Source organism: Prosopis cineraria, unplaced genomic scaffold (assembly GCF_029017545.1).
Source record: "Prosopis cineraria cultivar Desert tree isolate PC_DT_omini unplaced genomic scaffold, ASM2901754v1 PC4, whole genome shotgun sequence".
Taxonomy (NCBI): Eukaryota; Viridiplantae; Streptophyta; class Magnoliopsida; order Fabales; family Fabaceae; genus Prosopis; species Prosopis cineraria.
In genome coordinates this window covers 42667357-42681570 of record NW_026555335.1, presented here as the reverse complement: position 1 = coordinate 42681570, position 14214 = coordinate 42667357, and the positions used below count along the sequence as shown (strand labels likewise).

At 34.8% G+C, this 14214-nt stretch overlaps 2 protein-coding genes and 1 long non-coding RNA gene across 5 annotated transcripts; 1 reads left to right on the top strand and 2 right to left on the bottom strand.

Annotated features, from left to right (window-relative positions):
• Nucleotides 1-5516: 5516 nt before the first annotated feature.
• On the bottom strand, nucleotides 5517-9966 carry LOC129309883 (uncharacterized). Its single transcript, XM_054951634.1, has 2 exons — nucleotides 9445-9966; nucleotides 5517-5764 (listed from the first exon to the last, which is right to left on the bottom strand). The coding sequence occupies exon 1, from the start codon at nucleotides 9826-9828 to the stop codon at nucleotides 9445-9447; it is 384 nt and encodes a 127-aa protein (XP_054807609.1). The 5' UTR covers nucleotides 9829-9966; the 3' UTR covers nucleotides 5517-5764.
• A 1433-nt stretch (nucleotides 9967-11399) lies between these two features.
• Nucleotides 11400-12436, top strand: LOC129309491 (uncharacterized). 3 transcript variants are annotated; one of them, XR_008592920.1, is made up of 4 exons: nucleotides 11400-11495; nucleotides 11605-11737; nucleotides 12084-12154; nucleotides 12298-12436. It is a non-coding gene; the product is annotated as an uncharacterized LOC129309491 (long non-coding RNA). The 3 variants fall into 3 exon arrangements; XR_008592919.1 differs by lacking the exon at nucleotides 12084-12154; XR_008592918.1 differs by having other exon boundaries at nucleotides 12084-12311.
• A 1-nt stretch (nucleotide 12437) lies between these two features.
• Nucleotides 12438-13942, bottom strand: LOC129309490 (uncharacterized). Its single transcript, XM_054951088.1, has 2 exons — nucleotides 13702-13942; nucleotides 12438-12939 (listed from the first exon to the last, which is right to left on the bottom strand). Exons 1-2 carry the CDS (start codon nucleotides 13840-13842, stop codon nucleotides 12514-12516), a joined length of 567 nt encoding a protein of 188 aa, XP_054807063.1. The 5' UTR covers nucleotides 13843-13942; the 3' UTR covers nucleotides 12438-12513.
• Between the last annotated feature and the right edge of the window lie 272 nt (nucleotides 13943-14214).

Here is a 14214-nt window from a genome sequence, read left to right as displayed (position 1 = left end):
TTTTTTTTTAAGAGAAGAAAATATAGAAATGAAAGCTTTGGTAAAGAAATGTTGGAATTTTAACAGCAACAGGCCACAATGTGAACGGAATTAAGTTGTTTCCACGTGGCACCATGTGAATGTAACACGTATGTCATCCACGCTGCCACCAGTAATTTAGCTTGGGCTTCAACATATACTACTTTATACTGAACAATTACTGGCCTCATGATTAACCATTATAAGCACAATTATATTTAAATTGTTTAGTTAGAATGTGATATATACAGGCTGAACTATATATATATATATATATATATCTTGAATTGAGAAATTAAAGAAGAAAACAATGGGGAAAATTAACTTGAGGGGACAGCAATGGTTTACTCTCCTATGAGTGATTGCAAGACGGAAAAAATACATCATGTACAGATAAAACCTAATTAATTAGTGATGAGTATCTAGTGTATGCTTTATCAGGATATTGTGTTTAATAGGCTTGATTAGGTTACTTGTATAGAGGAACTATTTACGCATAAACAGATCAACACTATAAATATCAGTAAAACGGCACACGGGCTTGGTGTTAGTGGTAAACAACTAATTGAAAGCATTATAGAGAAAACTAAGCAGATTAAATAGTAATTATAGGGATATATTGTGGTGAAATGAAGAAGATAAGTGTTAATGACAGATGTTCCAAAAGGTGTGGTGGATGCTATTGGAGTCAGAGGATCAGTTGGATTAGAGGATATAGAAGACGATAGATAGCTGCACTATATAGAGGAGGGACCAACTTAGGTTCTTTAAAGGATCGATCCACTACTCAACTTATAGAGGAAATTTAAAAAAGGACCACATGCAGATATGGCAGTGAGATTTGCACAGCACAACTTGGACTCTTTCTCCACATAAATCTTTCATTCTACATCAAGTTAATGTTGGTTTAATTATTCCTCTAATTTCTCTCCAAGTGGTTTATGCATCTGATCTTAAAAATTACAGTGCTTGATAACATTTAGGTTCTTATATTCGATTCCCCTGATATTTCATCAATATGTAAGTATTATATTGAAATATGTAAGTATTATCAAAATATCATCTCTCATTTTCTTTAATTTGTTAAGGAATTCAGTTAATTTGTACACAATATGCCATGTGATCCATGTGATTTTGTTCTTAATATGATGATAATAAAATGTTGAAAACAGCTAACTTAATGTAAAGATCCAATATATGATCAGTATTGTGATTTAATTCTTTAAGTATCATATGCAGTAAATATGACAATCAAGTTGTTTTTGTATATTTTTTAATTAAAGACATGCGTATTACGTGAAACAATTTTATTGACGAAAAATTTAATCTAGAAAAAGTTGGAAAGGCTTTTTGAAAGAATAATAATATATCATGTATAATTTAATTAAATTTTAAAAGAAATTTAGTGTAATTTACTAATGATAATGAGAACAAATAAAACTGTCTTTGTGAATCCGTAGAAGTTGCTTCCACCTCTCAGCTTTTACTGACCTTAACAGCCCAATAGTTACATGCCTCCATACATATATAGTCCAAATTTAGTAACAAGTTTGGATGGCAAGATATGGTTTTCTGATTTATAATGTTAGAATACATATAATTAAATAAAATACATATACAAAATTATTGTTTTGTACTTAGTTGGTTATGATGTCATATCTAATATTCATGATAAGCTTATTTCATAGCCCACCAGCCGTCGGAAGGAATATACAAGTATTTGGGGTTCAACAGATCAAAAAGCTGAAGAGGATAAGTCAAGTGAGTGAGTGAAGAAGAACCCAGGCTCTTCATCAGTCTTATTGCCGCTACTACCCAAAAAAGCAAAAAAACTGATGGCGATCAAACTTACCTTCTTGATAGTTTCATCACTCACAGTTAAAAGTTAAGCTGAATTGATATATATGAAAGCTAAACAGCACAGCACGTAAACTAGTAGTTAGCTTTTGAGTAGGCAGCAGCCATGAAAAGCTAGACTTTGAGTTTGAGTACGCTGGATCTGAGGAGAGAGAAGTGACAAAGTATCTATGATGAATAAGAGAGGATGCAGCTTTTTCCCTTCAGGAGTGAAGGTTGAAGACCATTCACTCAACAATGTCTAGAAATTGGGAATCTTCACCAAAATAATTGAGAGAGACTTCATGACACCACAACAACACTTACTGCATGCACCTAGTTCATTTTATACTGGTCAAAATCTGAGCCCTACTTTATGGATTGTTTCCTTGAAACCCTAATTGGATATATTCAACCCCATCAACAATAATTCAATGTCTCTCTCGTGCTTCATTACATTTCCCTACCGAATGCCTCTTTAATTTTAAATCATCATATACAATACCCTAAATTTAATCAGTTATACAAGAGTAGTCAAGCTATGTAGAGTATATATACTTTGGAACGTTGAATCAGTAAAAAAAATCTTTTTTTTTTAACTGCGCCTCTCAGACATATTGAGAGAGTTTATGAACTTTGATACAAATTGAAATGGCCAAGTGATCATTAATGTTTTGTGTATCTGCTTTTGAAATGGACGTGCTGGGTTGTCGATTGGCCAAGTGTGTTTTTGTTTTATTATACGTCTGGGCATTATTTTCTTTCAATTTCAGTTATAGTTATTGCAGAGAGTGGTGGACTTAACGAGAAGAGGTTTTGTAAAGATATGAATTCTTGTCTGTGAAAGCACCTAAATGGATATGACATTATTATTATATCGATCCTTCATCGCCTATATATATTTACCCTCTCACACAACTCTGAACAATCTGGGGTCACCACAAACCAATATTAAAATGATCAGTGAATAATAAACATTTGTAAAGATTGAACTGTACGTACTTTGGGGATCCAAAACCAAATGGTCAAAACTCAAACCATAATTACTTTTCCTCTGGTCATGTATATGGAGTTTATGTATGTATGTATGTATGTATGTATGTATGTATGTATGTATGATAAGCTAATAATTCACTGCCATGCAGAAATATTATAATTGTGGTTTGAAGGGCTGCATGCAGCAGAACATTTAAGCGTGACAGGAGAAAAAGGAGGGTAACAATTGGAAGACATAAATTTTGGGCTATATATATATATAAAGATGTGTGTGTGTGCATGTGTGTGTGTATTGTCTGGGAAGCAGATGAAAAGGGCACATCATAAGAAATAAGTGCGAAGAAAGGGTTGTGAATACAATCAGCGTCATCTGTGAAAGAGGGCAGCTATTTATAAACATGACGACCCCATTTCATTTAATGACTTTCGTGTGTAGTGCTCTGATAGAGATCCTTCGTTAGCTTTATCGCTAAAACCACCACACAGAGCCAAATTCCCATTGCCGGTTGGCTTTTTTTAACTACCCACGCATGTACGCACGCCAGTCTCTCAAGTTTTATTCATTTAATTCTTAGTATTTTTTATTTTATAGAAATTGCCTCTTTTTTTATTGGTTTCTGAAAACCTTTATTATTTTCTTTGACCCTCAAAAGTTTTATTGAATTAACTTTAAGCCTCCCGTATTGGCCACTTGCATTTAATTGGCCTTCTTTTTTCGGGGAAAAAAAAAAGAAGAGAACAAATGTAATTTTATCAAGTAAAACCACTTGATCCCAAGCAGTGAGTTTAAGTGAGCCTAAAAAATGAAGGATAACATTTTAAACATAGAAAAAAATAAATAATTGATTAATAAATAGTCCTACAAGTAAGAACCCAAAATGTAGGTGTGATTGTGAGCATGTATAAGAAGTTAAAAACAAAGGGGGGATACAATGATAAAAGAATGATGAAGAGGGAGAGAGGGAGGGAGAGATTTCATGGGAAGCGTGTAAATGTGGTGCCCCCATTTGGTGAGGCAGAGGCAGAGGCAGTTACTGCTCTGTGCCGCAAGCCCACCAAAAGCGACCTCTCGACATAAACACCACACATAGATGCCAAAAGCCCCTCCTCTCTCTTCTTACCATCAACCCAACCCAATAATCTTCATTCAGGGTTTAATAATTCATTTCATAGAAAGCGAAGAGGAAGAAGAACAAGTGGTCCAGCAAGCAAGCATGGAGGCATGCCAATTGCAAAGCATTTGGAAAAAGAAGAAGCAAAGACGACAAGCAAGCTCCTTCCACTTCACCTTCCTTTTCTGCCTCCCCACTAACCCTAACCCTATCCTTCCTTTTCTGAACTCCAACATTCTTATCACCCATCTCTATCCTCTTCTCCCTCCCACCCTTCCATGCCTTGTTTCTAAATTTTTAATCTAAGTCCCTACATTTTATGTGCTTCTTATGCTTTCTTGTACTTTATTATATCTAATTCATTACATAACATTTTATCACTTCAAATATAAAGCATAAGCAATTGACATTTAGTGTAAGGATACATTATATGCCAGGTATTGAAAACCTTTGAGGTTATTGAACTGATCAATGCATTGATTCAATTAATGGTCAAAATTATAATTGAACCATGATTAGATCAATCATGTACAAAGCATTTAATTAAATTAGTCAAACTCCTAATTTAATAATTTACTAATTCAACTAAACAAGTTAACCTGATTTTCAATATGATAATTATAGGTCATTTGTATAAGAATTAGTTTTATGCGATCATCTATGATTTTGCCTCCTTTATCAGCATATAGTACATTCCAAATAATGACTCAATTCTGAGAACTTGTCTAGCCAGGCATGTCGCATAAGTTCTGCCCTTCTAGTTCAGTGGCCAAGCGTCAACCGCAACTCATTGACTGTGAGCTCTATTCCACTCTGATAGGGATTATTGTAAGTTGAACAGCGACAAGACAGTACAAGAGACGGAATTAGCATCAACTGGCATCTAATGTTAGACTGGCCTAGATGCTTTGCCACTTTTGAGCTGTCCTTTGACCTAATGATTTTCTTGTGTTTACGTCCTCTGCTTCCTACGGATTGTGAAACCACTTTCAACGCAAAGTTCTGAACAAGGTAGGAGTAGGAGAAATAAAAGCCACAAGCGGCCCCCATGTCAAAATTAAAATCCAGATTTTGAGGAATTGTACACTCACAGACATTTGTGACATGGAAAGCAAGACCCAACAGCAATTCGCAATTCTGCAGATCTATGCAGAAAAATTGCTTCCACAACACCCAATAAATAGCTTGCTAGACTTGGCATGGAAATACAGGGTACAGATCCATCCATATTGCTTCTCCTTGCATCGTCATATTTTCCTAACACGCCGGAACATCGGCTATTTACAATGAACCATGACTTTCATATCTCCTTCACTGGAAGAAAACCGGCACGATAAGATCCTTATGATACAACTAAATAAGTAACACAATCAATAATGGAGCAGCCCACGAGGCCACGACAAGAGACAAGCATATCGCCACTTAAGATAAACCAAAAGACACTAAACAAAAAAAAAAACAGTAATTGGACTTTCTGTGAAGAAAATGAAACACTGGGCGTCAATTTGCATGCCAGACACATTGTTGCAATCACACTGCAGAGAATTACCGGTAAGAACACAAAAACTTCAGGAATCATTCAATTTATGCATGAGCAATTAACCGAAGTGATTGACTTTTGATCAACATTCAAAGAGAAGTACAAAAAGTCAAACTTCACTGCAGCAAACTATGCTTTATTGACATATGGTGGTTACACTTTTAAAAATGGACATCCTTCACAAACATCACTAATCAAACTTTTCACTGACTAGAACAGATAGGTGATTGAACTGTGCCCGCCATTCCATGATCGCACACACCTGGTGGCATGCAAAACAAAATTAGTTATTGACCGTCACTCCAACCCAAAGCAATAGATATTTCAGATGGCTATCGTAATTCATTAACAATTCTATTCACACTACAATAGTTTACAACAGAAATAACATCAAATGCAAAATCATAAACTATAAACACCGAAAGAGGGGGGAAAAACGAATCAAAGGCAGTGCCGCAGTGAATTGTCCAGCAATTTATGAGTCCCATTTGCTCCAGATGGGTCTTAAAATAAATTTAGTGTGCAAGTAGTCCTCATGATTGTAACCACTTCCAGAAATCAGAACGCCATATTGACGCTAATGGAAAACTGACATTCAAGCACACAAGCAATTCAAACAAAACCTCCATTCTATAGCTTGAAAGGAACTCAGGATAACAAAATGTATGGTGGATATTATGAGAAAACTAATCATGCGCCTTTACTTAAACTTTAGCTTTTGGGTGAAGTAGTTCATGATAAAATATCATATCCTCCATGACAAAGCAGGAAAGAGTTCAATCCTCCATGACAAAGCAGTAAAGAGTTCAATTCTCACTTCCCTCACTCTCCTAACTAAAATTTTCAACAAATGGTATGATGGTGTTGTGCTTAGTCCACACTTGAGGCCTAAATGGCTTTAAGTGCAGGGGCACACAGGAAATTATAAAATTATTCACAAGCTTTCACTTAGCAGTTTAAGCCTATACAGGCAAAGTGGTTCTTGACCATATACATTCATGGAGCTACAACAAAACAATTTATGTACTAAAGTTTCACATTCCACAGACAGAATCGAAATTTCTAATAATGATAACCTTTCACAGAAGGTTCTATTTTATCATTATCCATGCGAACAACTAAGCATCCATTTTAGTAGTTAATTTTTAATCTTCCAATTAAAAATTAACATTTGAAAGATAAAATTTTTGAACAAAAAATATCAAATGATTGTGATCAAAAGTACATGGTTTCTTGTGCAATTTTTGATTGAGCTGGTAATGCCATAACAACAATCATAGGATAAATGAAACTGTGAATGGAATCACCACTTAAATCATGCAGTCTGAGCCAAAGAAAATAGGAATACCACAATCCAGAAACTTATTACATTCAGCCTCTGTCAATTTCCTGGAGGTTCTTTTATGTCTTGCAACATACTCCCTCTGCTCCTATTTATAAGTAACTTTCAGCATGTTTAACCAGAACAAAAAAAAAACTTAAACCTCATTATCATTAACTCTGTCTAAAAATTCAACAAGCTTTCAACTTTACCCCTATTAAATATACATACTTTAAAAATGAAATACTCTAACATTTAATAACTTTACTAGCATTTAATAGGGCCAAAAGGGTAAAGATGGACAAAATAACTATTGAGGTGCCTTATAAATAGGACCAAAATGAATACTCTCTCATAAATAGGACTAAAGGAGTATGCATCATTCATGAATTGAATATGAATATATATATAAATTGGGTTCTTTTTCTTCTTTTTTCCCCTTGCACTAGAACCCCTCAGAAACCCAAAATGTAATACAACAACAACAACAAGCCTTATCCCACTAGGTGGGCTCGACAGAACCCCAAACCCAAAATGCAATGCAACGTTAAAATTTTGTTTACGAACTCTTAATCAAATCTGTGTGAATAATGAGTGATGCTTTACAGTGCCATTTCATTCTCAAAAAATTTGACACCAAGAAACTTCTCAATTCTCATTCTCACCTACTCCTCTAATTCTGTCTAGCAGAAAAACTTGAGCTGTTTCTTTCTAATTTTCAGAAGCCAAGCTCTAATATGAGCCTGTGAGGTGAAACGAGCATTGGGATTGCAGTGTTGCTTCGCTACTGCTGGTGAACATAAAACATCAGAAAAAGATGGTTAAGAATGGGTTAATAAGATCTGTCACTTGTGATTGTGAGACTAATGGTTAAGTAATTTTTTAAGGTCCTGGCTAAAATCGATTATGCTATAGATTCACGCATCATTTATATGGTATATTTCAAGCTATTTAAAAAGTTGTCTCTGAATCTTACAATTTCATATAATTTGTGATTCACAATTAGAAAAATAGCCTCCAGGTCATTATTTTTCACTCATTAATGAATCCAATGATTCAATGTGTTTTCAAAATATGCTTTCCAATTCATGGCATGATTTGACAACATATTGTCAAAGCATTAAGGTTCTACATGCCAAAACCACAAAATGCTTACCTTTGTGATTCTGTGGACTATATTTCGTGGATTTGATTGCTAAATCAGACAATAGACTAAAGGATTTTAAAGTTGTCAAGTGTAACAGATATTCCTCACCAAAACCCACTACAACAATGGAATAAATGACCATAAGAACAAAATAGAGCACTGATCAGAACTACCTGGCACTGATCCTGCCTCAAATGTGAACTATAAAGATCGGATTTTCTGATTTTCTCCAAACCCACCCCAAATCCCAATCAAATGCTGGCTAACCCAACCCAAGCAGAGCAGGACAGTTTGATTACCCACAGGTTGTGCCTAAATTGTCACCCTAACCGCATTTGATAATGCATCTTTAGATGTATACAAGTTAACCAATATAAGATGGCCGTAAATACTAAACTAAATGGATTTATTGGGGCAAAAAATATTAGACAAGGTGACAAAAGAGAAGGATCAAATAAGACTCAAGTCAAAACACAAAAGGACCTTCAATAAACCCTTCAATCACATTAAATTCCAGCATTTAAATTTGTTGTCACTCTCCAGCAAAAGGCTCTAATGCTTCACTAATCCCCTATCCCTGAAATATTCATGTCCTTGTCACAACAAAAATTGTTTCAAGAAGAAGCCATTCAATGAACCGTTACCACACATCAGATGTTAAAAAAGTAAAACCAAATACAAAGTCAACTTGCTGAATGCAGAGCAGAATAGCTTCCTACATGTCTGTGGACAAATTATGCATACAACAAAGTTTATATCTAAAGGATACAAAAGCTAAGTTTGAAAATCTTAAAAATCTATAAGTTCAAGATAAAACCAACAAAAGAAAGAAGGGTAAATTGACATCTAAGTCTTGAAAGTTGGAAAATATATATAGATATATATCTTTACTTTCCCTATCTAGTATTTAAGATGTTCGAAAGTTCATAGACTGCACTCCAACAACAGAGTCCATATGAAGCTACCCAAAGAGCCTACATGTGTTACTCGCTCGCTTACTCCATAGATTATAGACCTTGCAACTTGTCAATTCAATATTTGCCAGTCTCAAAAGCCAGATCTTGTCAAACATCAGCTCAAGGGAAAGGGTCCATTGTCAATTGATAATATCGATGCCCGTGCCATCGTTCTATAAAGAAAGTACTTTCTGTTGGAAGAGTTCCATGCAAAAACTACTACTTTTAAACATCAATGGCATATCATAATCCACCACGAGTAGAAAATTCTGAAGTATAACTGTGGAATACACTAGCCTTGATGCATAACGAAGTAAAATAATAAGAAGCGGCGAACACGCCCAAGTATAATTCCAGATTATTATAGCATTAAGTAAACGAAATTAACAAACCCAGGCCAAAATACGAAACCCCAAATCACAAAAACCAATTTTTTTAGAAGCTTACTCACCATAACCTACGAAAAATGTAATATTTTCTCATCAAAAGTCATACAGAAGGTAAATCGCAAAGCTCACCTATTTCTGGTAGCCTCCACCTCGTGCATTCATGTCCTCTTCAATCGTCGCAGTCACGTAAACAGGGGGGAAATCCGAAACGTCAAATGTATTCTCCTTCATCATTTTCTCCACATCGGCCTTCTTCAAGATGGTGCGGCGGATCGGAGGACGATTCCGCCGTTGATCGCGAGTGTAGTACTTGATGTCGTAAACGGTTTCAGGATTGGATGTGGGCACAATGGCTTTTTCCCGGGTGGTGGCGGGACAGAAGACTCGATACTCGAGCGCGCTGGTCAATGCCGACTTGTATTCCATGTCGGCGCACGGACCCGTGATCTCCCATGGCTTCTTGATGAAACGCATCAGGTTCTGGAAGACGGAAGTGGAGGCGGACTTAGACATGGCAAGCAAGCGAGGCAGAAAGCGAACAGGATGAGGAGGAACGCTCTTCGAAATAAAACGACCCAATTTCTCCAGGTTTGCGATTCCTCGCTTTCTGAATCCAACACGCGTTGGCCTCTCGAACTCTCGATAAGCGAAAATGAAAAAAATGGGTCTCCATTTACAGTGGAAAAATTATTTCACACGAAATACTTCCAATTTTTACGATTAAGCAACTTGTCTACTATATGGACCCAGAAGAATTGACGTGTCAATGTTAACTTATGGATCCTTTTAGGCACAATATTTTTCGAGTTAAGATAATTTTATTAAAGTAACAACAATAGACAAGAACCTCAATAGGAAAAGATGAATATCAATAAATAAGAAGCATCGGTAATAATAAGAACTGTTCAGATAAAAACGGGTCGTGTCCACGTTGAGAATATGTTTTAACCAAAGATTTTATTTGAACATTTTATCGAATAGAGAAAATCAAACCTACTAAAAGTCCTGTGCAACGACATTAAATATGAGAATATCTTATCTTATACTTGTAACAAGAAGTATGTTACCACTTACCAATAAGCAGTGGCTGGAAAGTAAAATAATTTTTTGTATGGGAAACAAGGTGGGATTGATATGACTAAGTAAACTTTTATTCATCTAATCTCATTTATAAGCCACTTTTAATATATTTTATAAAAATTAAAAAAAATTTAAAATTTATTAATTCTATTTAAAAATTTAATAAATTTTTAACTTTACCCCTATTAAATATATCTGTATATTTTAACAATATACATTCTCTCCAATATTTAATTAGTGATAAAAAATGAAATTTGTAATAAAAATTTAATAATATGATTTATAAATAGGACTCAAAAAAAATTTTTTATTTTATAAATAAAATTAGAAAAAATAACTTGTAACACTTATTATATTTATGGTCATCTCCTGTTTAGTATACAATTTGACATGTTCTTTAATGAGCTTCTTTTTTTTTTTTTTTACCCTCTTGGCTAAGGTGACGCTACTATTTTAGAAAAGAATAATCATTTGACCTTACAATTTTAATTCAATTTAAATTTGGTTATAAACTTTGATTCGATGCAACCTAATTCTTATAATTTTGACATTTTAACATGTTTAAAACTTAATTCTTATAACTTTAATTCGATGTAATTTAGCCCTGATAATTTTAAGCATTTAAAATGTTAGTTTTTGCATTTTGAAAATAAAATTATGAGGACTAAAATTATTATTTTGAACATTAGGGACCAATATTTTAAATTGTTAAAATGAAGACTAAATTCCATTAGGTCAAAGTTTAGGAATTAAATTTTTATCAAGTTAAAATTATAAGATTGAATTACATCAAGCCAAAATTTAAGATGTGAATTTTATCTAAATTAAAACTATGGAAAGCATGCGATTGATTTGCCATTTTCTTTCTTTCTTTGTTTTGTTTTGTTTTGGTTTTTTTTTTTTTTGGGGGGGGGGGGGGCGCTATCTCAACCTAACATCAAAAGGGATGGTTGGAAACGAGGATATATAAAGGTCAGCTGCATTCAATTGAACAACAACTTTCCCCCATTCTCAGCGAGCCTCTCACAAGCTTCAAGTCAGAAATAGACATGACTCATGGAAGATCATAAACGAACTACTGCGTTTCTCTGATTAAAACGGTAGGTAATCTGTGGGTTTTGAAATGCATTCTTTGGGTCAGCTTTTGTGTGTGCATGTTGGTCTCTTATTGTTCTTTTGGTTAGCTGATTTCAATTCAACTGCATCCAGAAACATAAACTATTGACTATTGTAAATGAGCTAATCAAGGAGAAGCCGAAGTCAAATACTTCTGTCAACGATGAACCTCAGCCATTGGACACTGCTATTCCAACTCAATCCCTCTACAATGCATCTGCACTCCGTACGTCACTTCTTTCAATGGAATGGAATCAAATGAGAGTACATATTATATTATCCACTTTGTATCCATTTGTCTAGTGTGTTTGAAGTCCTTTTTTCAATGGAATCAAATAATTCTTCAAACAACATCAAACTCCGTAAATTGGTTAATTAGTTCTCACTTTTACCAAACTTGCTTCTATCACTAAAATGAATAGACTCTTTGCTTAAACTGAAAATAGTACATTGTTTACACAATTACATGCTCTCACACCTTTTGATGAATTCTCACACCCCTTTCTTGGCATCCGGGTATTTTTCGATTCCATTCATATTAAGAAGGTGTTGACAGTAGTTTGTACTTACAGATTGGAATGATCACTTTGTGACGGTTTGGACTTTCATATTTCCACATAAAATGATGCATAAACCCTCCTTGGTAAAATTGCTAAACCTAATTTCCAGCATCACACACCCATGATCTGACATACTTTCTTATCTTTTACCCATAAATTTACTTCACACATATATCATTAGTCATTGGACTTGACTCTTGAGCTAAAACTGATTGTGCTTTTTCAGCAGGATAGAAAGGAGAAGGCTCTAGGATTTGAAATTCTGAATCCTCTGCGCTTAACAAGTAAAGAATTAATTATTCATTGGAGGAAACTTAATTAAAAGGAATAAAAGTGCAGCAAAACCTAAATATATCCAACGCAACATACCTAGAAGGTAGAACAATTTAATTATGCATATATAAGTCAGAACACTCCATATTCTAAAACCATGATAATAAATTTATCTTAGTTTCTGCAAGTTGGATACAAAATTTGAAGCAGCAAAAGCTGCAGAACCTCCAACTACAGAGAGCAGAGCAACTACAATTTGCAGGCCCACCTCTCCAAGGTTGTCCTCAGGCACCAGATAAACACACAAGGGTCCAAAAAGCAGTAAAACCAGGCTAAGGGTCAACAGTGAACCTGGGGTTCCAGGATCTGTGGCTGCAGATAACACCCCAAGTTCTTCAGCTTTTGAGAGGAGTCCCAGTCTCTCTATGGTTGAAAGGGAAAACCCAAACTTCTCTGCTGCTGATAGCAAACCAGCTTTCTCTGCTTTGCTTAATAGCTTCAGTTGCTCCATTCTTGTAAGTAGCTTAATGGGAGGTGTGCTTGTTATGGGGCTACTCCGAGGGCCTTTTTCTCCCAGTGGGAATACAGTTGAACTCTGCATTGTAAACGTGTTAGATGAAATCATTTGAAAATGAAATGATGTTCTGCATTACCATTACAACTGGGCATCTACATTAACGTCTATCTTAGAATCTCTACCAAATTGGCAGTCAACCATATAGAAGATGACAATCTGACACTAACCGATGAACTTATCAAAACTTAGCCCAGGATGCCTATTTCCCTTCAACAAAGAAATATGTCAGACGCCCTATAAGAGCTAAGCTTGTGTAAAATTTCAGGTATTTATCACTAAATTTCTTCAATAAAAACATGTCATGGAAATGCTTTTTGACAACTCTAGTACTTGATTATTGGATCTTTGAACCAATTTTTTCACACGTCATAATTTAATTATTAAATATCATGGTAGCAAATGCCTGTGAAATGAATAAACCTTTTCACTGATACATCAAAAACACTTAAAGAAACTTCACTTAATTCTTACTCTAACCCTAAATATCTATAGAACTTTAGTGCAAAGCAAACGCCTGACGATTCTAAGAGCGATGAACTTTTTCCTTTCTAACATAACTCGCATCCTGCGCCACTGGTGAAATCACAAAGCAAACAGCTCCTTTCTTCCAGAAATAGACTAGATCATCAGAGGAATTTGCATCTTTCATGGTGACAATATCAAATGATTTAAGATTAAAGATTAAACAATACTTGTGCAAGTTCGAGAAGAAGAATAAGAAGAAGGGACAGATGCAGTCCAATTTGATGGAAGCCAAATTTAGCCAAGTCAGGGACGGACCTTTCTGGAGGTTACAGTTCTGGAAACGGATGGAAGGGGTTTCTGAGTAGCCATGGATTTCACAAGTAGAGGATAGGTACGGGTGAAGGGCAACCCACTGTTGGTGCTACAGATGGATGCTGTAGTGGCCACCATAACCATAACCAAAAGCTTTTTCCCTCCGTCTCAGAAATTGGATGATGGTGATGAATGAATGATGATGAAGAAGATCATAGATTGGTTTCCATTGGCTTGATGTCCAGGTGTCAGCAAATGGTTGATGCTTTCGTATTACTTTTTCTGAACATTTCGTGGTTTTTAGATTGGGATAGACCATTGACGATAGATTTTTCTTATGTCTTATAAAATTAATTTTATTAAATATATTGATTGATGATTTTTTTTTACAATTATATATTGAATGATGATTGAAAAATACAAAAAAAAAATTATGACATGTAATATAATAACTGACCAAAATAAAAATAAATAAATATAAATATAATAAATACAAAAAGGGTGTGTTTTTTTCCT

What these genes read in the sequence shown, in the direction of transcription:
- LOC129309883 (XM_054951634.1), bottom strand. Translation starts at nt 9,828, where the DNA reads ATGTCTAAGTCCGCCTCCACTTCCGTCTTCCAGAACCTGATGCGTTTC.
- LOC129309490 (XM_054951088.1), bottom strand. Translation starts at nt 13,842, where the DNA reads ATGGTTATGGTGGCCACTACAGCATCCATCTGTAGCACCAACAGTGGG. An exon ending in GAACTGTAACCTCCAGAAAG is followed by an intron (nt 12,940 to 13,701) that starts GTCCGTCCCTGA and finishes TTTACAATGCAG; the next exon opens with AGTTCAACTGTATTCCCACT.